Source organism: Eubalaena glacialis, chromosome 6 (assembly GCF_028564815.1).
Source record: "Eubalaena glacialis isolate mEubGla1 chromosome 6, mEubGla1.1.hap2.+ XY, whole genome shotgun sequence".
NCBI classification, from domain to species: Eukaryota; Metazoa; Chordata; class Mammalia; order Artiodactyla; family Balaenidae; genus Eubalaena; species Eubalaena glacialis.
This window is the reverse complement of record NC_083721.1, coordinates 14,866,630-14,893,126: the sequence shown is the minus strand read 5'-3', so window position 1 is coordinate 14,893,126 and position 26,497 is coordinate 14,866,630. Positions and strand designations below refer to the sequence as shown.

Genomic DNA, 26,497 nt, shown 5'->3' with positions numbered 1-26,497 from the left:
GTTTCAAGTTTCTCATTCGGCTTGCTCCCTGAAATACCCACAGAAGGTGGTGATTCTGTACAGACTCTCTTCCTCCTTGTTGCCTGAGATGGCATCAGAACTCTATTATAGCCCAGGAAGTGGTGCCTCCACCTCCCGTAACACTGGGTGCTCCTTGCAATGCCTTCCAATAATTAAGTATATCTATAAAGCAGTGTGATGGAATTTTCATAGTACCTCTGCTTCTTAAAGTATCCAACCTAAACAGGTATTTTAAAGGTCATTTACTTATTCTAATTATAACCGCCACTACATAAACATTCTTAGAACTCCTCTCTTGAAATGGACTTGAAGAGTGGTAACGAACTTCTTTAAAACAATGGCAAATTATCTGTCTTTGAGGGGGAATTCTATGCTTTTTGGAAATTGCCAAAGGTAAAAAACTTGAAAGCAATTATGTCGTAAAAGAATGAAAAATCCTATAACCTATAAGATTTGGGGCAGAGAGAGTCTAAAAATAGTATACTGTAGAAAATTTCAATGTGCCGAAATTTGTGCTTTGCTCTATTTTAGAATCCCGGTGGAAAGTGACTCCCCACTGAAATATCTTTTTTTAAAAAGTCATGCTCATTTTATTCATTTCAATAAATAAATTGAGTCAAGTTGAAAGTTTGATTTATGTGTATTCTTAATACAAATAAATAAATTGGGCTGTTTAAATTATGGATCTTACTGCAAACAGAAGCAAATGAGTAAAACCCCTTTAAAAAAATGATACAACATGACATTTTTCATAGTTATTATAGGCTTATCATTTCATGGTTACTCATGTTCCAACTGAAAACTAATGTTCTTGGTTAAAAAGAAAAAGAAATTAGAACAATGATTAAGACATAGAAATGGATTTGGTTTTGCTTTTTACATTGATTCTGATGGCAGTTTCCAAAGAGAAACATTTAAACTGCTGTACATGGATGGGCAATAGCATCAAAATAAATGTAGAGTTTTCCTAAGTATGAATACTTTGAAGGTTATTTGGGGATATATTTTCTGGTAAAAATTTGTTTAAACGATGCATGATTGTGTTTAGCCTCAACTATCCCACTGTATTTTTCATATACCAACATATCTAGTGGCTCCAAGTGCTATTTAAAAAAAAAATTTAATTATCTACTGGATCTAAGTACCAATTCCCTTTAGCTAAAAATTCAACGTAAATCACAGCCCTTTCTTCTATGTTTATGTTCAGTGGATATGCTTAGTAATTCTCCCTCTGTCCTGGACTAGAATCTGTGATATAGAAGATTAATTTCTCTGTGAGCCAATACAGGACTATTTTACTACCAGGGATAGAAATAGGAAAAGAATATGATATAGTCTCTGAGGTTCTGGGCTAACATGTTGAAATTATCTCAGTATTTTAGGTCAGAGAACATTACCCTTTGACGATTTGTACCTGATGTGTTTGAGGAGTCCCCCCTCACTCCACTCCCCACCCTGCCAGCTTTCATCACGTGATACTGTTTGTACACATTGCAAGAGTCCTCTTGTGAAATCCTGGATGCTTCAGCTGAATGGCGTTAGTAATAAGTATAGCCATATTTAATTGAATGCTTATCAATTTTATAGGTCAATGCTCTTTATGCCTGCTCTTCTCGTTTATAAGCAAGAGTCCGACATCTGCATCGTAAGTACATCAATATATTTGTGTGTATGTATGTATATGTATTACTGTCTATTCTGGGCAATACCTTGCGCTGTGCATACCCACATGTGTAATGTCAATTTATCCTCACAATTATTTACAGTAAATTTTAAAATTTCAAGTATTCATATGAGAAAAATTGAGATATAGAAAGTTTTGATATGAAGAGAAACATTTAAACAAAGGGTGTTCAAACATTTGAACATTTGTTTGGTTGTCCTTGACCCCTAAAATGTTTTATTTCCCATTATCCAATATGATAGTATATAGAGATACATTGATACCATCATTTACTAACTGGTTGACCCTGGGCAATTTGCATAATCACTCTGAGCCCCAGTCACTCTCAGTATCCTTTCATGAAACAACAGAAATATTTATGTCTATTTTCAGTGTCATTTTAGGAGATGTTGAGATGTAAGAAAAAGTAAGTGTAAACTGCAAAACACTATAGCAGAATAATTAATTTTCTTGCTTTGGAATTCTTAACCCATTCCAAAGAGTACCACCTTGGGTTTAATTCCTTTAGAGCACCTCCACGAGACTCTCATTTTTCTGTTGTGAGTAGGTAACACTGCAAAAATTTTCATGGATTTCAAAAATTAGAGGTGCCTTGAATGTAAGTTGTCCCCTAATATAACAAATGTTGAACTGACATTTTTTGATAATGAGTCTCTCAGTATAAAAGTAGAGCTCACGCAGACATAACAGCAGGTACCTCATTAGTAAGCTTTTATAAACGACATGTTTCAGGCTCTTCTGATGCAAGAGCCCAGGGAGGGACTGAGGAACTGGGTATCCTGTGTGTTCCTCCAGATTTACCCACTTCGTTGCTTTTGCTTCAATGAACTAGGGGTCCTTACCTCTCCTGCTCTAGAAAAAACAACCCCGATTTTCCCTTTTTCTTGGACACAAAGAATCCTCAGAGCATTGCAACAATAAACTTATGCCAATAAATGACTCCCTTGTATTCACTCATTCATTCAATAAATATTTATTGAACATTTTGTATGTGCAAAACATGACAGACGTTGACAATGATACCAAGATACTATTGATTTCTGCTTCCAGACACATCCAATCTTATAGAAGTGATAAGATGGATACACAATCCATGTCACTGTTTAATAAGTTCTATAAATGGTATATGGAGAAAGGCAAACGTTGTTCATGGGCTTTACCTAAAGTTGGCTTTTGATATTAATTTTGAGGGATGTGAGGGAATGGCAGGTGTTTAGGAGAATATGAAGACAATTCAGGCTGTGGCAAAAGGTATAAAGACAGAAAAAAAAAATGTTGACCGCGTTTTCAGTGGAGGGTTCTTACAGGCAAGTTGTAGTAAGTAAACTAAGATTCACGTGCTAAATCTAATTCAGTCATCAGGGAAGTAGTTAAGATTTTGTCCTACAGGCACAGTGATCCAGTAACTGATTTCAAGAAGCGAGAGCTATGATTAAATTGCAGCACAGATTGGAAAGAGGGAAAACCCACTGTTTCTTGCAATGCAAAGAAAGGAGTGTGTGTGTGTATGTGTGAAAACACACACTCCTTTCTTTGCATTGCAAGAAAAACATTCTTTTTACATGACTTATTTTCTGAATATATTACAGCACACTTATTAGCTATTATTTACTAAGTCCTTATTATATACCAGACATTGTTCTAAGTGTTTTACATGTATTAACTGATTTAATCCTCACTACATCCTGTTCAAGTAGGTGTGATCATTATTCTCAATGCATGTAGAGAAACTTAGTTGATCCTTAATAAATATAGCATTCACAAAATATAACTTAGATTTTCTTTATCAAATAAAAATTGACCATTACTTAGTCAAGAATCTCTTTTACATACTTTTATCACTATCTATCCATTTTCACCAGGGAAAGTCAACTTTCAAGGAATATAAAAGAACACGAAGACAGAAAGAGATTCAGGTGGACTGAACACCCTTCTGTCAAGCTTTTCTTCTCCTGCCCATCCTAATATTCTGATTAGTATTCATTTTAGCTTGGTTTAGAGAAGACAACCAGTTAATTATCTGAAGTCAGTACATTGCAATCTGCAACATAATGAAGTGTTCTAATTTTAGCACCCCCTGTTGGATGCCATGTGTAAAATCACGAAATTATAATCAATTGAAAGAATTAAGTAATGTAGAGTTTGGGGTAACTGATAAAGTTGTCAGGCTGTAATCTACTTTCAACTGAATTTTTACTATAATATTCTTGAGTATGGAAACTATGGCTTATACATGATTTGAACAAAATTTGCTACACTCATTCCTACTTTATTCATACGCAAGAACTTTCCCTCCATGATGTTAGAAAATCGTTTGAATACTTTCATACCTGTATTAAAGACAGTGTAGGTGGAGGTACCCCTTCCACAATTCATATTTAATCCTTGTATTGTGTCCCTTTCACCTTATTAGCTACTATCTACTGAGTCCTTATTGCATACCAGACATGGTTTTACACATATTAACTGATTTAATCCTCACAGCATCCCTATTCAAAGGTTTTGATTTCCTCTCTTTGCCAATATATTTTATCAGCTTTATTGAGGTATAAGTTGAGCATATTTAAAGAGTACAGTTTGATAAGTTTTGACATTTGTTTAAACCCAAATCAAGATAATAATCATATTCATCACTCCCCAAAAATCTCCTTATGCCCCATGTAGTCCTTCCCTTCCAGCCTTCTCCACCTCACTCCACCCCTACCCCATCCCCAGGCAACCATTAATCTTCCTTCTGCCATTTTGGGTTAGTTTGTATTTTCTAACATTTTATTAAATGAAATGAAATTGTAGAGCATATATTCTTTTTTTCTTTCTTTCACTAAGTATACTTATTTTGAGATTCATCCATGGTGTAGTTGTTCCTTGAATTGCTGTTCAGTGTTCCATGATATGGATATAATATAATATGTTTATCTACTCATAAGTTGATGGACAATTGGGTTGTGTGCAGTTTTTGGAAACTACAAACACAAATATGCTATGAACATTTGTATATAAGTTTTTGAATGGACACATGTGTTCAATTCTCTTGGGCAGACACTTTGAGTGGAATGATGTGATCATATGATACGTCAATGTTTAACTTTTAAGGAACAGACTGTTTTCCAAAGTGACTGCATCATTTTATATTCCCACCAGCTGTGTATAAGAATTCAAGTTGTTTCAGGTTTTTTTCCAACATTTGGTATAGGTACAGTTTTAAAATTTTTAGTCATTCTATGAACTGTATATAGTAGTATTTCACTGTGGTTTTAAATTGCTAGTGACTGATGATTCTGAGCATAGGCATTGCTTATTTTCCATTTTCCATCATGGCTTATTTTATAATTTCTTTAATAAAGAAACTGCTCCATGTTTTGTCCATTTTTCTATTGGGTTGTTTGCTTTCTTATTGTTGAGTTTGGAGTGTTCTTTAAATATTTTAAATACAACTCCTTTATTAGATATATGACTTAAAAATATTCCCTAACAGTCTGTGGCTTGCCTTTTTATTCCTGTAATAGTGACTTTTTGAAGAGCAGATATTTTTAACTTTGATGAAGTTCAATTTATTAATTTTTAATTTACAGATTGTGTTTTTGATGTTGTATCTAAGAAATACAACCTCGTGTCTTAAACACTTTTTTGCCTATGTTTCTCCACTCATTTTTTTTTTTTTGAAATCTAATTTCTATCCTCACCAACATTTCAAGCTGTTATCTTAAAGATCACCAATGATTAATTCCCTACCCAACGGCTATCTTGGCCCTCGTTCTGAACTCCATGGAACATTTGACATTGCTGTGCATACTTTCTATTCTGAAACATTGTTCTCCTTCTATTTCAGCAATGCTCTAATCTCAAGGTTCTATTTCTGTTCCATGGAATACCTGTTTTGTCTTTATTTACTTCCCTTTTCTCCTTCTATTCCCCAGAATATGATCCTTCTTAAGTCTCTTCTTCTTCTGCATTCTTATCAATCTGCATTCATTAATCTTAAGCATACGATTAATAGCTCTACATGAATTCCTCTGAATTAATAATTATAGGCTTGCTCTCTTTCCCGATATCTGTACCTGCATTTGCAATTGTCTTCTAGATCATTCCACTGGGGCACCTTATACTTCAAATTAAATATTTATATGTACACAGTGCTTTCTCCCAAGTTGATTCCTCCTCCCATGAACTTTATATCTGCTTATGGTACCATATTCTCTTAGTCACATGGGCTTAAACTTATAAAACTATCCTCATTAATACTTCTATCTCTATCATATTCCCGAAGATGAGATTAATAGTGAAATTTAGCTCAGGTAATGTCTCTTCCTTGGTTGCACTTATCTTGAACACTTCTCTATTGCCCACAAAAATCAAAGATCCCTAAATTGTCATTCAAAGCTATTCATAATATGGGTCCAAAAAACATACATTGCTAATCATAAATCCTTCAGGTTTTTTTTTTTTTTTTGGATGACCCTATTTGCCATTCTCAGTATTTACTGAAAATGAATGACTCACTAACATTGCTGGTTTCCTCTTTGCTTCTTAGTTGCTTTTCTACCCTGTCTCTCTTTACCCATATCCTACTTATTCTTTACAGTTCAAGTCAAATATAACAACTACCAGGACACCTTCACTTCTGCCCAAGCAGAAGTAATTTCTTTTCCCTTTGAACTCATTTCTACATTACCTATCTCTTATTATACTAATCATTTTGTACCTTATATTTTATTCAGTATACATCTTATTTTTGCTTCTCAGTAATAATTATATTAAACACATTATAGCCTTATTTATGTTTGTATTGCTAAAAATGCCCAACATGCTCACTGTTTTTTGTAAACATTTATTTTAGAAATGAATGAAAATGCTTTAGTCAATTTTTTCTCTATTCGATTAGTGCACTTTATTATCTCTTACTTTATCTCAAATATTTCTTTTTTTATTGAAGTATAGTTGATTTACAATGTGTTAGTTTCTGGTGTACAGAAAAATTATTCAGTTACATACATACATATATATATATATATATATATATATATATATATATATATATTCTTCTTTAGATTCTTTTCCATTATAGGTTTATATCAAATTGAAGACTTGCATGTAGTTCAATGTATGTGATGGTAAATGGCTGTTAAGGAAAATTTATCAGGGACTGGCGAAGTCTGTCTTAAGTCATACTTTCCGATGTTTCCTAATCTGTTCATTGGATGTAGATGTATATCTTCGACCTTTTGATCATTAGTTTTATAAATTAGAACTAATCGTTGTTTTTGGTTCTTTGAGAGCTTTTCACAGTGAAAGCAAAGATTTACTCTAAACCTCCTAGAAAGAAAGAGGCATAGGTCTCTTAGAGTGCTTGTCTTGGATTTTTCCCATATAATGCACTTTACAGCCAGGGGTATTCAGTTCACCTCCTGGTCACAGAAGACCCTTGTTCAGCTATTTCCTTACATAGCATAAGCACCTCTCCTGGCTACTTTTTACCCCAGACTCTCTAGGCACATAGGAACTGCAGAAAAAGATTTTATGAGAAAAAATTATCATTTTGGAGTGTAAAGGTTTTCTAGTTGTTTTTTGTTTGTTTGTTTTTAATAGAACATGAGATCAAAATAACAGTGCTATGACTTGTCAGCAGCTCAGCAGTCCCACTAAAATCAATAGCTGCTTTCTGGGAGTTTGGCTCTAGCAAATCTTTATCCTGCCAAAGAGAACAGCAGGGACAAATGAAGACTCTGAGTTCCCTAAAACCTTTTTTCCTCTGAAGCATTATTTTATAACACTTCATAAAATATAGAGAATCACTTTTCTTCAGTTAAAAGACTGACATTTAATTGATTCAAGTCTTTATCCTGGTCTCTATAACAAACTATTCCCCGGTTCTGATAGAATAGTTTCTTGCTTTCTTTTTCCCCAAGCTGAAGAGGTTTTTTATTTTCCTAGAGGTTTTCTCATAATATTTTAAAACCTTTCATCTCTTTCCTTGACTAATACCTCTAGAGATGGTCTTATTTTATATTCAGGTAAATTAATCTGTGATGAAATACTCTGAAAACCTGAGAATTGGTTACCATAAATAGTAACCATATTTTTTTTTCATGTTGGAAGTAGGAAAAGGAGATATGTTCCATTCTCATCTACCTTATATCACCAGGAGTTCTTCTCCAGAGAAATTCAGGTCCATTCTGGGGAAAAAAAAAAAAAAAAATGGAGGACTCTTTCCTATCTAAAATACTTGCGGATTGGATTATGTAGCAAATGGTCCTTTACCTTAAAAAAAAGTCCTAAATCAGTAAGTTCCTTGATAATGATATGAAACATCACTAAGACTATGGAAGACCTAATTTTATGATAAATAAAACAGTACATTTCATAGTAATCATCCAATACCTAGCATTTCAACATTAGACTTGGGCATGAATGAATTGACTTCAGGTTTTAATCTTCATGCAAAAAATTAAAGAAATGAAGAAACTGAAAGAAAGAGAAGATAATGTGACCTTGTAGGTGGGGCCTTTTGGGTCCATTCAATGTACTTTTGTTGTTTCAAGTGTTATAGGCCTATACTTCCCCATTCTGTCAATTCCAAAGGAGACTCCCCTTGATTGTGAAGAACTGTATGTATAGAAGTGCTAGTAGGTTTGGGACCCCTTTCAGCTACAAGATCCCGTGACTGATGATTGGAATCTTTGTCAAAGGGAGTCTCTACCCATTTAATGCTGCTTGGGGACCTATTAATAGTAACTTTACTGAAATACAGAGGAAGACATATTGAATAGATTGCTTGTAACCTCTGTTGCTCAGATTAATCAGAGTAGCCAGTGGAATGACATACTCACAGGAAAATTCATGAGAAGTGTTGCAACAAAAGTAGAACTGAAGTTTTCCCTTCCCTGAGAACAAGGAAAATAAAGGGAAGAGTGAACAGGCTAGAGAAGAAACATAATCTGGCCTGAAAGTGTTAATCACTCCTTGTTTTACTTTAACTGTCACTAATTTGTAGTAACTAGATTCGTACTTACAAAGCTAACCTCACTCCCTGACACTATGTAATTTACATTTGGCACCTATCACCCCTAACTCTGTGTGAGTTACATCCTGTGCTTCTCACTCCCTAACCTTATTATGTCCCGGCACTCACATTCTATACGTCCCTCATAACAAATCACCCCTTACAGTTTTTGCATTTCAGAAACAAGGTCACTGGCCGATAAACCAGAGGCAAACAGACGCAATTACCAGACTGCCGGACACCAATTTCCAGGCGGCCTGATGCTAGCTATGACTATTTTGAAATAATGCAAAGGAAAGGAAGAATGCAAGACGTTCACTACTTTGATCCTTATCATATAGCCCGGACAGCGAGTCCCACATATAACATCTTCCCTGATTCCCAAGGAGGGGGAGACACAGTTCTTGAGGCGCTAGCCTGCTGTGTCTTCCCTTCTGCCTGGCAGAAAAATGAAGCCATCTCTCTCTTCCTCCAAAATCCCTGTCTCCGTATTTCTGTTTGGCCTCAGTGCACAGGGAAGCCAATATTTCAGCAACAGAAGCAGTGCAGTGTAGAGGCGTGTTGGATACTGAGGGGAAAAGGTCCCCATAGGCCTCTTGCATTTCTGCCTGTCTTTAGAGCAGTCACTGGTTTCTCTGTTCTGAATTATCTTTGCAAGAACATTTGTATAGCAAACAGCCTTGGAAAATAGATGTAGTATTTCTCTCTGGGGCAAGTGACAGGCATGTTTATTGTCCATTCTCGTGTCCATGATTCAGGCTTCCTGAGCTCAAGATTCCTCTCCTATAAAACAACTCACTACGTATACAGATATCATCTGGCCGTCTTACTACTGGCCTTTGTGAATTGAGGCTCAGGAAATTGCTGCAAAGGCTAACACTCTGGCTCTGCTATTGCCACGAATAATAAAGTCTTTTTCTCTGATCCAGGTGTTGCATGTCTTCTGCCAGCATCCAAGAAGCTGTGACAAGCTATCTTGTTAGCTTGCAAATAGGGTAAAATCTTGGACATTTTAGGGTTCTTATTGCCCTTTCTGACCAGTTTCTCCTTTCTAGCTGAAACTGTGGCACTGCAATGTCCTAACTAACTCTATTTGTTTTAGCAATCATGTATTAAGGCAGAAATTTTTAATAGAAATACAATAATCATAATAATATGGAAATAATGATGACAAATTTATGCAGCAGTCACTAGCAGAAATCAATCAAAGTTATCAGAAGATGAAGTAAGCAGCTTGATGCCATATTGAAAACATATCTTAAAAACTTAAAGGACATTAAAAAAACTGACAAATTAAAGGAACAACGGTAAATCATGGCTTAGTTAATAAACAGTCAATAGTGAAGCAATAGTTGGGTATAGCAAATTTTTCTTTAAAACAATGTAGCCATATAACATATCTTTAAAAAGAGAGCCCACCTCTCTCAACCAGGCTAAGTAGTACTGTTTAGGTACTTTATTTAGGAATTGGCAACTATGAGGGATTACTCAAAACACCTCCAAGTGTAAGATATGGAACTCAGGGGGCAAAAGTTGTTGAATAATGTAGCTCATTTGTTAACAAGCAAAAGCACTCCTCTAGGGGTCAGCACTGCTGAACCTCAGTCATGGATGAGCCATAAGTAACAGCCCAGGGATGAATAGCCATGAGACCTTGTAGGTAGCCTTGTACTGTCCGTGTAGCTCAATGTTTTGAGTGCAGATTGCTGGATAGTAGGGACTAAAGACCCCAGAAGATAAAGGCGGGCAATGATTGTATGGCAGGCTCTGAACATACCACCAGCAGAAAGGTGTAGGACGTGGTTTCACAGGAGCTGTGTACAGGCGTGCTGGTTGGCAGTTGGTGGATCCCTTCCAGTTTCTTGGCAGTCCTTCAAGAGCTGGGTTCTGCCATGACTGCCACTTGCTAAGCAGAGGACACTGATACTGAGCTGGACCCTGTGGGGTTCCTGGGTACAAAAGCCTTTCTGTGTCCCCCATTTCTTGATTATAGGAAATAGGCTTTATCCAGCCTCCATGACCTTCCCTGAATTCCAACCAGCAGATTCAAAGAGTTGCTAATTAGGGAAGGGAAGGGATGTGGAGACGAGGGACGGGCAGTCAAAAGAAACAGTAGTGCAGCCTTGGGGCAGGGCCCTGGTGCACCATCAAGGGATATGCATCACAATATCTTTGAGCTGTCTTGTAGATACTGAAACCACCACCAGGTGGGAGAAAAAAACAGTAAAGGATAGTATGCTGCCCACAAGCACGTCGACCCCAGACCGGTTGGAACCAGAAGGTTGATGATGCTGACCCCCACTTACCTCACCACCAACCAGTCAGAAGCTTGTCCACAAGCTGATCACACCCTCTTTGAACTATTACTATAAAACTTCTCGGGCTTCCCTGGTGGCGCAGTGGTTGAGAGTCTGCCTGCCAATGCAGGGGACACGGGTTCGAGCTCTGGTCTGGGAAGATCCCACATGCCTCGGAGCAACTAGGCCCGTGAGCCACGACTGCTGAGCCTGCGCGTCTGGAGCCTGTGCTCTGCAACAAGAGAGGCCGCGACAGTGAGAGGCCCGCACACCGTGATGAAGAGTGGCCCCCGCTCGCCACAACTAGAGAAAGCCCTCACACAGAAACGAAGACCCAACAGAACCAAAAATAAATAAATAAATAATTTTTAAAAAGCTCTAAAAAAAAAAAAATAGACTTCTCAGTACCCCTCCCCCCCCAGGTTGGGACACACAGTTTTGAGGGCATTAGCTTGCTGTGGCCCCCTTTGCCTGGCAAAGCAATAAAGTTATTCTTTTCTACTTCACCCAAAACTCTGTCTTTGAGATTTAATTCCATGTCAGGGTACAGAGGCCAGATTCAGCTTCAACACCTCTGAGGGTCACATGGAGGAAGAGTTACTAGAGGGGACAAGGGAACATGGCAATAACCTCTGAGGGAATGACAGCTGTAGTTTTTAGCTGAGCAATTATTGAAAGACAAGATGACCTTAGTGTGGATTCTAAGGAAATTACCTACACTTAGTGCTATTTCCCTCTAGTGCTGTGACTTCTAGAAGTTTTTAAGTGATGAGCATTGGCATCCAGTTCAGGCTTTATTCTGACTCACAGTTTCAAAAATGTTGATAAACATAACTCAGTTATTTAGAAGTCAGAAAATACGACTAATTACAACCATAGAAAAGTACCCACTGAGTCTCAAAAATAAAGAAATTATGGTCTTATTTACCATTCAGCAAACCATGCATTTAGAAAAACAATATTCCAACCTTCATTAAAAGATACTTGAAAATCTGAGGATAGATTAATGTTTATTACATCTGCCATATTAATTTAAGATAGGCCACATTTATGATCCAGTAAAGGTTTTTTATGTGTTATGTGCGGCCTTTAATGTACATGTAGGGGTCATTAAAATTATTGTGCTTAGTGCATTTAAATATTTTAAATAAATTTCTCACAAGGGATACTTTGGATTATGGCCAGTGGGGCACCAGAATGAGAGTCACTAGGCCTGAATTCTAGCCGTGACGCTGCTTAAGTAAATCACATAACCTCGGCAAGAATATTTACTAACCGTATGATAAGTGAAGCCCATTAAACATCTCTTAAATGTTTAGAAATAATTCTGATTCTATGAAAATGTAACTGTGATAGCAATGAGGGATCATAAGAAGAATTCATGTACAAATGGGCAATTGGCCTTTACAACAAATACTTAGGGACTTCAGCATTTCACTCAGCTACCTGATGGATGTATGGGAGACACAACCTTGATTGGACGTGTTTCAGAACAGAACACAGTTTCGGATGGTACTTGTCCTCCAGAGTGGCTCGTGGGTCAGAGTGTAGCATATTTTTTTTTGGATTGCCTAGCATTCTGTTCATAGCCTGAGGGCCCCAGAGAGCTGGCCTTACATTAGACGTCCCTCCAGTACCATCTCAAGATCAGTGCTTTGATCACCATAGTCATTTACTGCAGGAAATTAAACCAGCCTCCCGGGGACCAAGCCACCATCAGCTGCAGCATCTGGGAGACAGGAAATGGGAGCAGGCCCACTTTAAACAATCTGCTGAACAAATATAGACTTGAAAAATGAAAGAACTACACTGATGTCTGTTTCTGTTTCCTGAGAAAGATTTCTGAAAAATATTTCACTCAGTAGTAATGGATATTCTAATTTTAATATGGTAAGTACACCTGTGATCATTACAAAACTTTACTATGATTTACTGTAAATCCAATCATTAAATAAATACAGTAGAGCACTTGTGAGTATCAATATAGCTAAAATTTTAAATGTATTTCTTTCACTTTCTCCTGTAGCTTCATTTAATAAAATATGAAGTCCAGAGGAAGACACTTTGTTCTTGAGAATCTCAACATGCATTATTACATCGGTTTCCTCACATAGAGAGTGTCAGAGTGAATGTAGCTCATTCCAAGGGGAAACAACAACAACAGTTAATAACTCTACTGTACGGGAGTAAAGACACAGACCTAGTAGAGAATGGACTTGAGGATATGGGGAGGGGGAAGGGTAAGCTGTGACAAAGTGAGAGAGTGGCATGGACATATATACACTACCAAATGTAAAATAGATAGCTAGTGGGAAGCAGCCACATAACACAGGGAGATCAGCTTGGTGCTTTGTGACCACCTACAGGGGTGGGATAGGGAGGGTGGGAGGGAGGGAGACGCAAGAGGGAAGAGATATGGGAGTATATGTATATGTATAACTGATTCACTTTGTTATAAAGCAGAAACTAACACACCATTGTAAAGCAATTATACTCCAATAAAGATGTTAAAAAAAATTTAAAAAACAAACAAACAAAATAACCCTACTGTAAAGGTTGATAGGATTTATGGTGGAAGAGAGCTTTTAAATCCAAGTGTTACAATCTGCACATTCAATTTAAATAAACAACATGCTACAGTCCATGAAGCAATAGTGACAAGGTAGTGAACTGCTACGGGAGGTGTTATTCTTAGCCTTTTATTGAATTCTCAGTCTTCTTTTCTCATTATCTTTGACAATTAGTAGTTACTGAACTCCTGCCGGGGCATTGGCCCTGGACTTGAAGCAGTACCATATTGAGAGATGGAAGAATAGTAATGGACCATTTTCAGTATTTACCTTTGAGATTTATTTGTTCTTGTGTCTGGATGCAACCACATTGGTTTTGCCTCTTGCCTCCAAGGAATAACTCTCTTTGAATGTCATTAATGAATTTGTTTTCATAAAGCCAGAGAAAGTTATGTAAAAGTCAGGCAAATGACTTAGTACTACACAACCACAAAAAGGTATTTTTTAATTCAAAATTTAATTTTTAAGTGTTTAGTCTATTTGTACCTATCTGCCTATGGTATATTTTATTGCTTATCAGAGCCATCGCTCGATATAACTAGTAGTGATGAGTTATCAATTGTCCAAAGAAGTATAGTGCTTTTGCTTTGCGTTGGTTGGTTGTTCTTTTCTTAGCTTTTTTTTTTCAATCAATTATCATTCTTTCTGTTTGGGTCCTAGGGCAAGAATATAGAACAGTTCCTGACATGAAAGAATTTCTAACTGAGGGCGTAATAGGAATTCTCTGAAGGTAGAAATGGGAAACAGAACTAGAGAAGACTATTCTGGCTTCAGGAAAGGTGCCAGTGACTAATGCAACATGGAACAAAATACTCTCTCTTATCCCATTAGTGTCTACGACGAGCTCAACATTTTCAAAAGGATAATTATTTAAATAAAAACAGGTAACGACTAATGGGTATGAAAAACAGAATTGCTAACAACATTCAGACCATCAATCTCATGTTTTAGAAAAATGTGACTCCATACCATCCAAACACCTTCCTTGACACCTAGGTTATGTCAGTTTCATATGATTTGAAGTTCATGCTCTTTTCTAAGATGTTGAAAATCTATAACATTTTACAGACGCCAATGAAATATGCATTATTCCTTTCTTGCATTTATTCCTGAGTTACAAGTGAACCATCCAATCAACTATACTTACTTCTCTGATTGTAGCCTCTATAGACTCACAACAATGTAATATACCAGGCCCAAAATTATCAATCAAATTCTGTATGCAGACCTTCCATATGACACAGAGACTTTTACCCATGTTTCAGCTAGTCTAGTGACAAAAAAAAAAAAATCTAATATAATCAGGTAGTCAAAACTTAGAGCTCAAACTCTGAAGTCCAACTCACAGGATTAAAATCCTGGCTACACATTTACTATCTGTATTATCTTGGACAACCTATTTAATTTATCTGTGTCTTCATCTTCACTGAAAAAAAAAATGGAAATTAAAAACTAGTACTTATCCAACTGGGTGGTTTGAGTTTAAAATGATGAAGTATATGTACACAGTGATTGGTAAATAATTAGAACCAAATTAATAAGAGGTATATTATGCTTCTTGGCACAGTACTGAATAGACAAGGAAATGTTCTTTAAATTCACTATACTTGGCTTCTAGGAAGAAAGCATGCTGTTAAGCTATCTACATTTTGAAGAACCTAGGGTAAGCAATGTCAATACACAAATCCTACCAAAGCCTTTCTGTTCAGGCAAGAAGAAATTCCTTGATCTATGAAGAATATTCTGTAGCATGTACCCAGTGAATCATTTCTATGGTTTTTGAGAATGCTACACAGATTATCTGGGTCATGTTCCATACTACTTATGTCCTTTGCACCTATAATGAATAGCTTTTCTTGGTCTCTGTCCTAAAATTTAAATTCAGTACAGAGAAATCATGAGAATGAGGCTTAGGTCCAAGAAGCAAATATCATATAAAGTACCAAATGATATCTTGCATACTTTTGACACAGACATTCTAGTAAGCATTCAGTGGGCATGATGTCATTTAGTTGTGACAATCTTCCAATGAATTAGACATTATCTCCATTTTACAATTAAGGAACTGAGTCGTAAAAATGTTAACTTGTCCCAGGGCATATAGTTAGGAAATGGCAGAATTTGTATTTAAACAAGGCCTAGTCGTAATCCAAGACCAATTCTCTTCCCACTACACTAAATTGTCTACTAAGCATTTCTTCACATCCCCACACCAGTCTCCATGCCAATACCAAGAGTCTTTAGCCCCTGAGTCCACACAATTTCTCTCTATAAAGAGTTCCAATGTGCTCCATGTAGGGTTAGATTAGATACTGGTTTCTTCTTCAGCTAACTTTTCCTTAAGTGAGTGATCACGCTAAGCCTGGAAAGAATGACTGGCTCAGAGGAGTGGAACTCTTCCCTATTTGAGTGACATTGGTAATGTCTGCACTATGAATGAGTTTCATGTATGCCCACATGACTGGCTGTGACTGGAATCCTGAGAAGCTGCCATGCAGATGAAGTCTCCTTACCATTGCCAATGCTGTGTTGCTGTCATTGCTGCTATGGCCAAAAGCTTTATGTCAGTGTTTCTTGCTGCATGGATACTCTGATGTTGTGACTGCCATATGCTCTGTTGCTATTGATGGGATCAAACGGTGTTCATTCAACCTCTTTCAGACCTGCCTCAACTATCTCTCAACTCCATCCCTCTACAGAAGCACCTGTGTAAGTGGTGGTTTATGGATTTTAGGTTTAAATCTTCCTTTTTGGGGTGACCTCTGCCTAACCTGTTCACAGAGCTGGCAGGTTAATAAACACTAGCTTTGTCATAGATTCAGAGATACTTGCCAGCCCACTTCAGCAAAGCATGGCATGTGGTTTTGAAACATTTTCCTTAGTATAAGGTGTTGCTTGCATCTTTCCAGATACAAAACAGCTTAATCTCTCATTTTTTGGATGAATAGCTTCCCTAATATGCTGTAGGTTTCTGGGTTTATCTACACATCCCTGCCTCCACCCTTCATATCGAGTCTCCGAGCTGGCTCATCATGTTGCTAAATCTTAGCATTTCTTATAGACAAGGTCATGTGCTGAGCACTTTCAAATGATTAACCTATTGGGTCTCACAGTGGTCCTACCATTATCATCACAATTTTGAGATTGAGGAAACTGAAATGGAGAGTGGTTTAAAAACTTGCACACAGTCACACAGCTGGGATTCAAACAGTCTTCACCAATGCAGCTAAGATCAGACCAAGGAAATCTGATTTCAGAATCCATGCTCTTAGCCACTAATTTATGTTGCCCTGAAAATCAGAACTCTATTTAAGAGCACATCCATAGTTTCCCAACAGCCAAGCTGTTCTAAACAAAATTAATGAGTCTTCACACATTCGGACTCCGTGGTTTCATGATCTTCAGAGCATGTACCCCATCCTCTGGTGACTACCACCAATGCGTTCTTTTATTCTGGTCCATACTATAGAAACAATGGTAAGGGGACATGTTCTCTTTTTTTCTTCCAAATATTTATACTTTTCATTCAGTGGGGGAAAAAAAACCCTGTAACATAAACCCCACAAACGTGTTGAATAAAAATAATAGTGACCATTGTTTTTAATGTAAATAAAGTAAATTTATTTAATACAAAGAATAAAGCACTAAAAAGCACTTCAATAGCGAAAAGAGGAAGAAAAATACATGCTATACTTGAACTTATCGTATGCAAACATCTCTGGCTCCATGGTTATGAAGTCCATGGAGGTAAAATTCAAAATTATCTTGTACTTGTCAAGCAATAGATTCAATATCATAGTTAACTAAAAGAGTGCTGTAATGCAAACAAAATAGTGATGGACAGTGGGGAGACACAGGTGTGAATTGTGGTTCTGATACTATTAACTATGTGAGCAACCTCTGATAGAGTTGAACCCATCAGAATAACCTCCGATAGAGTTGAACCCATCAGAATTCACGGACTAAATGGGCTTCAAGGTGTCCCAAGGATCCAACATGCTGATTTGAAGATTAAATTCATTACTGAGGAGGTTATATGCTCAATAAAATGGGTATTGGCTTCTTCTCACAACTCTTTCTACTTCATTGCTTAAGCTAATTTGAAGGATAACATCTCATTAGCACTTTGTTTAGTTATATATGAAGATGATGCCTTATTCACAAAGAAGCCAGTCCGTTTTGAATGTTCAAAGTGGCTTTCATGTTAGCCCCAAAGCTGACTCATCAGGGTGGGACTTGTCGAATATGAGTCCCAACATGTCACCAAGCTAACATTTTTTTTTTCCCTTAGTCACCATGCCTCTCTTTACCGGTAAATGGACAACAAGAAATGTATGTGGAAATGGCCAATTGAATACTGATTAATACTCAGCACCGGAGTTTGGAGAAATGGCACCTTGGCAGAACTTGATAATATGATCAAGACATTTTAGGTAAGAGGCTGATTTGATTGAGCCCACCCTCATTATCCTTCTTACTCTTCACCCAAAGTACTGAATGGGGCCATTGCCCTATAAACATCTTCCCCTTTGTCTGACATTTTGTTCCCCTCATCTTATTGAAAGCGAAATTTAAATGTTGTCTTTTTATAAAGCTTTTCCCTGATTTTCCTGGTTAGATGTTATTACTTATTCGTCTGAATTACCAATGGATTCTGACACGTTCTTCATTATGATTGTATTTTACACCAAGTAATGTGTTTACTTATAGTTGTGCTTGATAATTTGCTTTGTAACAAACCTGTTTCAGGTATGCTTTTCATTTGTGTTTACTCAGTGTTTTGTTTTTTATGGCAGAATGATGAACTCCTACATTTTCACATTATCATGCTGCATTTAGCATAGTTTCAAACTCATAGCACGGAACCTACCGGCACAATTTCTGTAACACATTCTATGATTTATTTAGCTCAGCTTCTGACAGTGAAACAACAGAAGTATATTTTTAGCAGAGCACTCTGGTCTCCCGTTCTTGGGTCTGAAGCAAACCAAGAACATTGAGAAACTTTGAACAACACTTATACAAGATCCTCGTTGATGTGTAATGGTCTGGGGATATTATATATTTAAAAGGACACTTCTGAGTGTCCACATTCAGCTTGACAGGCTGTACACTCAACTTGTGCATAATGTCTTTGTAATAGATGCAAATTATTTATAATTTTGAATGACCACTCTTGTGTGATGAAAGATCCCAGTATGTCCTCCACATGAACCCTACAACAACTAATTTAATTCTTTGCACATTTATATTTATCATTACACAGAAGCTTCTATTGCAGCTACGACTCTCCTGCTTAAATGCATTAAATGGATTCTCATTGCTTTTAAAAATAAGATCCATTCCCCTTAGCCTGGCCTACACCACCTTTTAAGATCCAGCTGCTGCCTATTTTTCTAACTCCAAATCTTATCACTTCTCTTCTGCCCAATATGCTTTATTCTCCCAGTTCTCTACTCAGCTCCTTGACCATGTCAAGCCTTTCCTTTCCTCAGTATTTTGCACGTGCAGCCGCCTGTTTCATTCCTTCACTGTCCTCTCCCCCTCTTTATACAGTTCCCTTCCTCATTTGTTGTGTCTCAACTTAAGTGATTTCCTTCATCATCCCACTTAAAAAAGATACCATTCTCAGAGAATCATTATTTTTCTTCACAAAACTTATCTCAGTTTATAACCATTTTACTTGTTTCTTCATTATGTCTTTGCCACTACACCGTGAGTTCCATAAAGTCAAGAAGTATGTATATCCTTCTCACTATTATATCCCCAACACTGAACACCATTTCTGTTACATAATAAGAGCTCCATAAACATATTTTGAAAAATTAATGACTAGAAGGTGCTAAATGAAAATTCACTCAGATTATAATTTAATGTCTGAAGGAATACAGTTCTGAAACCTGAACATACCCAAGAATTGGCAAGGGTACAGAGCTTAAAGAAAAAGAAATAATGATAACCATGCCTACATTTCAACTACCCCTTTGTGAAATAAGAAAAAAATCATTAAGGAAGCCTCTTATTAACATGGCACAAACTGAGTCAATTATTTTAAAATAACATTTGATTGCACATAGGAATGTTTTTGAAAGCTTTTACCAAGAAAAAGGGCACCACTTTTCACTGTCAGCACAGAGCCCTGTTGCTAAATTCTGAGGGGCAAAGACAGGACATCCTCTAGGCCAACATTCACACAATTTTCCCCAGCAGTCAGCCTCCTTATTAACCTCACAACGTGTAGTAAATTAGTAAATGTCTGTGCAGGTCCAAATCTCCACATGTAAGATAGTGTCATTTGTGAGTAGGTCTGTCATTTGTGAATAAAGCCACTCCGTGAGTTCTTTTCTCTTTGGGATGAGGCACTAACTTGCACATTCTATTTAACTGAGTGTTGAACTAGTAGGTATTTCAGCATACAATTTTGATTTTGACTGGTGCTGAATTTTTAGAGGGAGTTACCTGGCTTATTACAACGGAATGACGTAGGTGAGGACAGCTGGTCACCTTGCAATTGTTTTCATTCAACCTATTAAAACTAAGTATTAATTTTGTAGACACTTGAATAATGATAATTATGTAGTCTATTTCACAGAATTCTTGAGAAATAGGTAGAAATAATTACCTGATTGTTTGTGGTGATTGGATACTTTGCTACTAAATGGTTGAACAACAATTTCCCAGTCTTGAAGTATACATGATTGCAGCTGCAGTGGTACCTCCTAACCACCAGAGGGTGGAATATTAACATTTGCTGTGGAGAAGTGATTAAATATAAGGGTTTTACAGTTAGACTGCCAGCATTCTAAGCTGAGATCTACAATCATAAACTATAACCTTCAATTTCTGAGGTGGTTTCTTCACTTTTAAAATTAAATTTATGAGTATCAACCCCATAAGTGTGTTTTAATGATTAAATGAGATGATATATAAGATACTAGATTGCCTGCCACATATTGAGGGATAAATGAGTAGCAATTATTTCCGATCAGATTAAGGACCATCATGCAGACCAAGGTGTTGTTCTTATGGCAGCATCAATCTGGGATTGATATCATACTATAAGGTAAAATTAAAAAGTCTCTTTTTTGTGTTTGAGATTATGTTGTTTGTGTCTGTAAATGTTGCACATTCCACCCTTTTAAGGACTGGATTGTGTTTATCATTACCATTAAAGGCCTAGCCAACCTGTCTCCATCCCTCAAGAGCTTGGCCCTTGGTAGCTATCAGGTTGAATAGTTTATATTGCTTTTATATTTGATTATATGGCTATGTTGGACTTTAATCACTTGTTCAGCTGTATCAAAGTAAACAAAAATTCAAAAATTAGAGTTACCCTTCAGTAATATGATTCACTTAATTTCTTCACAATTTATTTCCTCTCTCCTTGCCTTATTTTATGGCACCAAACAAACATGCCAAAGCACCTAAAGTTAATTTAAATCCATTCCTCTGTTCCAACCCTAGATACAGTGTATAGCAATGGAATACTAGGCTGAGTGAAAAAACCTGGTTGCTAGCCCTGTTGGTTCTGTTAATTCACTGCATGAATTTGAACATCACTCTGCCTCTCCGGATATCCTACAACATAACGAGTTTAGATGAGAAGATCTCCAAAGTGCTTTCCAGTTGCCACATTCTATGATTTTCTAGGAGAATCTCAATATCTTAGAGTTGAAAAGGACATTAAATGGCATCTTGTCAAACCTACCTACTGAATGAAAGCCACACTTTCATTTAAGCTATATAATCTTTATTAAGAGTATTTATGAAAAATGTTAAAGGACAGACAAAAGATTGATGTTTGTAGACAATCAGATGCCATGCATGCTGGTAGAAATCCACAACTATAAATTAATAGTTCTATTGTATTTGAGAATAACTCCGAGAATAAATAAAAAGTATGTTTCTCTGGCCAAGAACACATTGGTCTACCTCAAAAGAGTGTGCTGAGGGGAATGTCCAACTTCCTTTAGATATAACATTCTGTAAAATAAGTCAAGTACCATGTAACACTTCTCAGACACTGTAATGCACACACAAAAAATTGTCAGCTCTGGAATACTCAAAATTATGACATTATGACCATAATAATGATCCTATGTGGAATATGGAAATAATCTCTTGCCAACTTTCTCTGTTTATAATGATAAATAGATTCTCTTAGAATGTGATAATAAAAGGATTCACATGTGACAACATTTCTTCTCTGAATCTATTTCTAAATAATTGCGCTTCTTGGAATAATCCTTGATCATTGACAATTCAATTAAATCAGACTTTGATTCAAAGAGCCAAAAATAAAAAATAAAAAATCAAGAAAAGTTAGTCAATTACACAGTGTCTATGTAGCCTTTAATGACGAGTAATTTTTTAAAAACAATGAACCATAGTATCTCAACCATCTAAGCATTAACCCCCATATTTTCCACCCCTTTGTTCATATGTCATGGATGTGAAAGTGTCATGGCTTATTATAGTAATTATACAGTTGCTTTTGTTCCTTTCCCCAGATGCACTTACTCTGGCCTACTTCTGAGGTTAGCATTTGGTGAAGTTATTTTTCTGCCTTTGTGTGATCCAAAAATGTGAAGTTTTTTGAGTTCTTCCACTTCTACCATGGGTACCTGAAGTTGTGATAACATGCCATTGAGATGGTGCTAAATAATTTTTTATGATAATGATGACCAGAGGATTGATGACATTGATGGCAAGTAGCTTAAATAGAGTTCAACCAGTAAAAATGAATGTATGTTTGATGTCACTGACATAGTATGTATTCTGCAGACTGTCACCGTAGCTCCATTTTATTCTTTCATTCATTCATTCAATTAACTTTTATTGAGTCTTTATTACTTGCAAGATTCTGTTGGATAAGATTCCATCATATTTTTTGAAAACATGACAAGGGTAAACAAACAGACAAAACAGTACTAATTAAACAAAATAATAATTTAAATGAAATATTTAAAATAGAGACTTTGTAATTAACAGAATATAAATATATATAATGCTGGCATTGTGTAGGGAATGATCAACTCTATTGATTTTGGAGTCTATTTAAAAGAAGTGAGAGAAGAGATAGCATTTCCATGGGGTTTGAAGGTTAAGGGAGATGTGGCATTAATTCTAGGAGTACTAGACCATATAAGAGCTCAGATCTACACCGTGTGTTCAAGGAAATGGGAGTAGTTAGCATTGATGGAGTGCATGTTGGTGGAGTGTATGTATGCGGGGAGTGGTGAGAAGAGGACCTGGGAGAGGGCAGAGGTGGGCTGCAAATGGCCTTTAACATTATTAGGGAGACTTTATTGGGAAGGGGGTTGTTTCAAGTTTTAAATGAGTGTCTCATTTAGGAAAACGTTAGTTACAAGTAACAGAAATTGTAATTCAAAATTGCTTAAATCAGGGGTCCACAACCTTTTTGGTACCAGGGACCGGTTTTGTGGAAGACAATTTTTCCATGGACTGGGGAGGGGGAACTGTTCAGGCGGTAATGCGAGTGATGGTTCAGGTGGTAATACGACTGACTGATGGGGACCAATGGGGAGTGGCAGATGAAGCTTCACTCGCTCGCCCACCGCTCACTTCCTACTCTGCGGCCCGATTCCTAACAGGCCACTACCGGTCCGCAGCCCAGGGGTTGGGGACCCCTGGCTTAAATAATAACATTTATTGTCTCATGTTTACCAAAGTCCAGAAATAAGATGGTCTGGGCTCTGTTCCTCAGCATTTCTCTTGGTTTTACCTTCTTTCGTGTGATGGTTTAATTTTCAGGCCACATGCAAAATGGATGCAGCATTCCACATATGATATGACAAAATCCAGAGGAAGACATGGTTGCTTCAGAAAACTTCACAAGGGACTTCCCTGGTGGTGCAGTGGTTAAGAAACTGCCTGCCAGTGCAGGGGACATGGATTCAATTCCTGGTCTGGGAAGATCCTACATGCTGTGGAGCAACTAAGCCCGTGTGCCACAACTGCTGAGCCTGCATGCCCCAACTACTGAAGCCTGTGTGCCTAGAGCCCATGTTCTCACAAGAAGAGAAGCCACTGCAATGAGAAGCCCACGCACTGCAACGAAGAGTAGCCCCTGCTCACCGCAACTAGAGAAAGCCCGTGCACAGCAACGAAGACCCAACGCAATGAAAAAAACCCCAAACTTATATATACTACCAAATGTAAAATAGATAGCTAGTGGGAAGCAGCCACATAGCACAGGGAGGTCAGCGTGGTGCTTTGTGACCACCTAGAAGGGTGGGATAGGGAGGGTGGGAGGGAGACGTAAGATGGAGGAGATATGGTGATATGTGTATATGTATAGCTGATTCACTTTGTTATAAAGCAGAAACTAACACACCATTGTAAAGCAGTTATACTCCAATAAAGATGTTAAAAAATAAAATAAAATAAAATAAAAAAAAACAAAAAAAACTCCACAAGAAGAACTTTACCATAAGCACTTCTCCAGATCACTCCTTTTTTCTCATTGGTTTAAGTCATATCACATGCTCCATTCTGAACGATTCACTTTCAGTAGGAATTGGGGTGCCAGATTCAATCCTGAAACCTGGGACATAGCCATGCTGATATAAAGAAATGATTGTGGGTAGTTCAGAAGAGATACACAAGCAAAATTCAGTTCTTGTGGGAAGAGGAGAGAGGAGAAAAACAACTATGAGGGCAATGAACAATAGGCTACCCACATGCACTTACATATTTTCTTTCCACTTACGTATTTTCAAATGTAGATATATGCATTCCCCCAAACAAGAAAACTTAGTAAACTATCTAGTTATCCTATCCAAATATAAGCCTATGATATCAAGGAGTCCTCCCTCTCAGCTATTTCCTACTCATGATACTGCCATGTTTCCGGAAGTTCTCAGGAGACTTCTATGAAAACATTTGGCCTTATACTGATCAAATAGAAGAAAGAGAATGACGCATCAACATTAAAAAATGACTCAGAAATTGTATTCCTTTTATTATAATACAATGAATATGTGGTTAATTTCATCCATACTTAACATGTTTGTTTCATTACACAGGTTACTGCAGTCAGTTAATATTGTAACCTCAGAATTCCATTAGAGCTTGCATAAGTCTGTAAAAGGGTCTTATAAAAAGTATTTTGACAATCCCTTCATCTAAAACAGCCAAGCTAGTACTTGCTGAAGCATCACTGCTGTCTCTGGAACTTTTCTTCTTGGATCTGACCCATGACTAGTTTAACCAAAGTAAGGTATCCTGGTAAGGCTGAAATGACTACTCATAGAAGAGTTTAGGATAATCTCCTGCCCAAACTCTGATTCCACTCGCCAAAAATTCCAGGGAACTAACTCTGTATTGGCAGATAATTTTTCCAATCAGGGAATCTGCTCCATAAATTAAATACTTCTTTTTAGACAAATAACGGTAGATTTGGAATTCCCAACCGACATCTTTTAAAAAAATTAATAGTAAGATTTATGAACTGATATCAGATTAAATGAGTTTATTTGAAAGGAAAAGAGACCTCTTGTACTATTTTTAACTAGAGAAGTAAGGGGGAAAATAGAAGAAAACAGAATCGATACTCTCTGAGATAAATTATTTTAATATTAATAGGATTTTTAAAAATTATCATTTGTCTAGGTAGTAGAATATAGACTCTAGCCAGATAATAGCTGAGATTAACTTTGAGGGATATAACTGTGGAGTCACAGTCTAGAACCCTTAAGTTGATTGATCAGCAGTAGAAGCCAGATATACAGGTTGGTTGGTAACAAGAAGTTTGGCGGATCCTAGAAGCCATGTATGTTGGGTGGCAAAATCTGGATCCATGGCTCAGGGAAGGGAAGCCACAGATCCCATAACCCAGGGGTCTGAAGCCACGAGATGCACAGCCTAGTGAGTAGCAACTTCTAGATCCATAGCCCAGGCAGTAGCCTCTGCTGGACCCACAGCTCAGAGATCCAGTGTGAGTTGGCCGGCAAGGACTGCAGGGCATGGAGGTCCTCGGATGGTAGCAGAATGTCTGGCAGGGACTGGACACCACACGGTACATCTGGTACCTGGTGGGCTCATCACAGGTCTCCTGACAGCCACTGTAGAGAGAGGAGCCCAGTTGGCAGGAGCTGGAAGAGCTGAGGTCAGTGCTGTAGACCAGGTTGCTGGGGTGGAAGGAGCCTGGGTAGCGCAGATAGCCTCCAGGGGAGTGGGAGGAGAAGTTTCCAAAGCAGCAGTTGTAGGACATGTTGACAGGAGATGTGAGTTCAGCTGAGTTACTGTGAGAAGATGTTCTGATATCCTTGGCTTCTCCCAGCCATGTTTATATATATATCCTCAGTACACTGGATGTGATGCAGACCCTCCCTGTTCTTGTGCATGTCTTGTCATAAAAATAGTTAATTAACCTAGGCTATAATTATAACTGAACACATTCCTGTGTTTTCTTAACTGCTGTTCAATTAGTCTGCTTTATAGAAGCCACTCTGCGTCTCTCTCTCTTTTTTCTCTTTTTCTTTTTTTTCAGAAATTAGGTGCGGTTTGCCTTCAAAGACGTTGGTCCTGATGCATAAAGATGGTGCCCTTGCTTCCTCACTGAGATTGACTGATTTTGTGCCTGAGTGTGTAAATTGTTACTCTTAACAGTCATCAGCACCTCCCTCTCAGATATTTATATATGTTTTATGGAGTCTTTACTATGTGTAAAACATTGCAGATTGTGGGATCATTTAATCCTTGCAACCATCTTATGAAATAGCAATTATCACCAATTTAACAACCCAGGTGTAACTACCTCCAAAGCCAGCAGGAACAGCAATGCTGTGCTGAAGCTTAACCTTTCAGCTCCCAGAATCACGTGCACAATGAATACCGAGGTGAGAAAAACATTTCAAGGTGATAACATTTGCATTTTGTCAGATGTGCCTACCTATACATT

General features: G+C 37.3%; 1 protein-coding gene across 1 annotated transcript; it reads right to left on the bottom strand.

Annotated features, from left to right (window-relative positions):
- Positions 1–25,300: 25,300 nt before the first annotated feature.
- On the bottom strand, positions 25,301–25,831 carry LOC133092924 (keratin-associated protein 13-1-like). Its single transcript, XM_061192700.1, has one exon. The coding sequence runs from the start codon at positions 25,805–25,807 to the stop codon at positions 25,301–25,303; it is 507 nt and encodes a 168-aa protein (XP_061048683.1). The 5' UTR covers positions 25,808–25,831.
- Between the last annotated feature and the right edge of the window lie 666 nt (positions 25,832–26,497).

Excerpts from the sequence above, each read along its gene's own strand:
- LOC133092924 (XM_061192700.1), bottom strand. The coding sequence starts at position 25,807 with ATGTCCTACAACTGCTGCTTTGGAAACTTCTCCTCCCACTCCCCTGGA.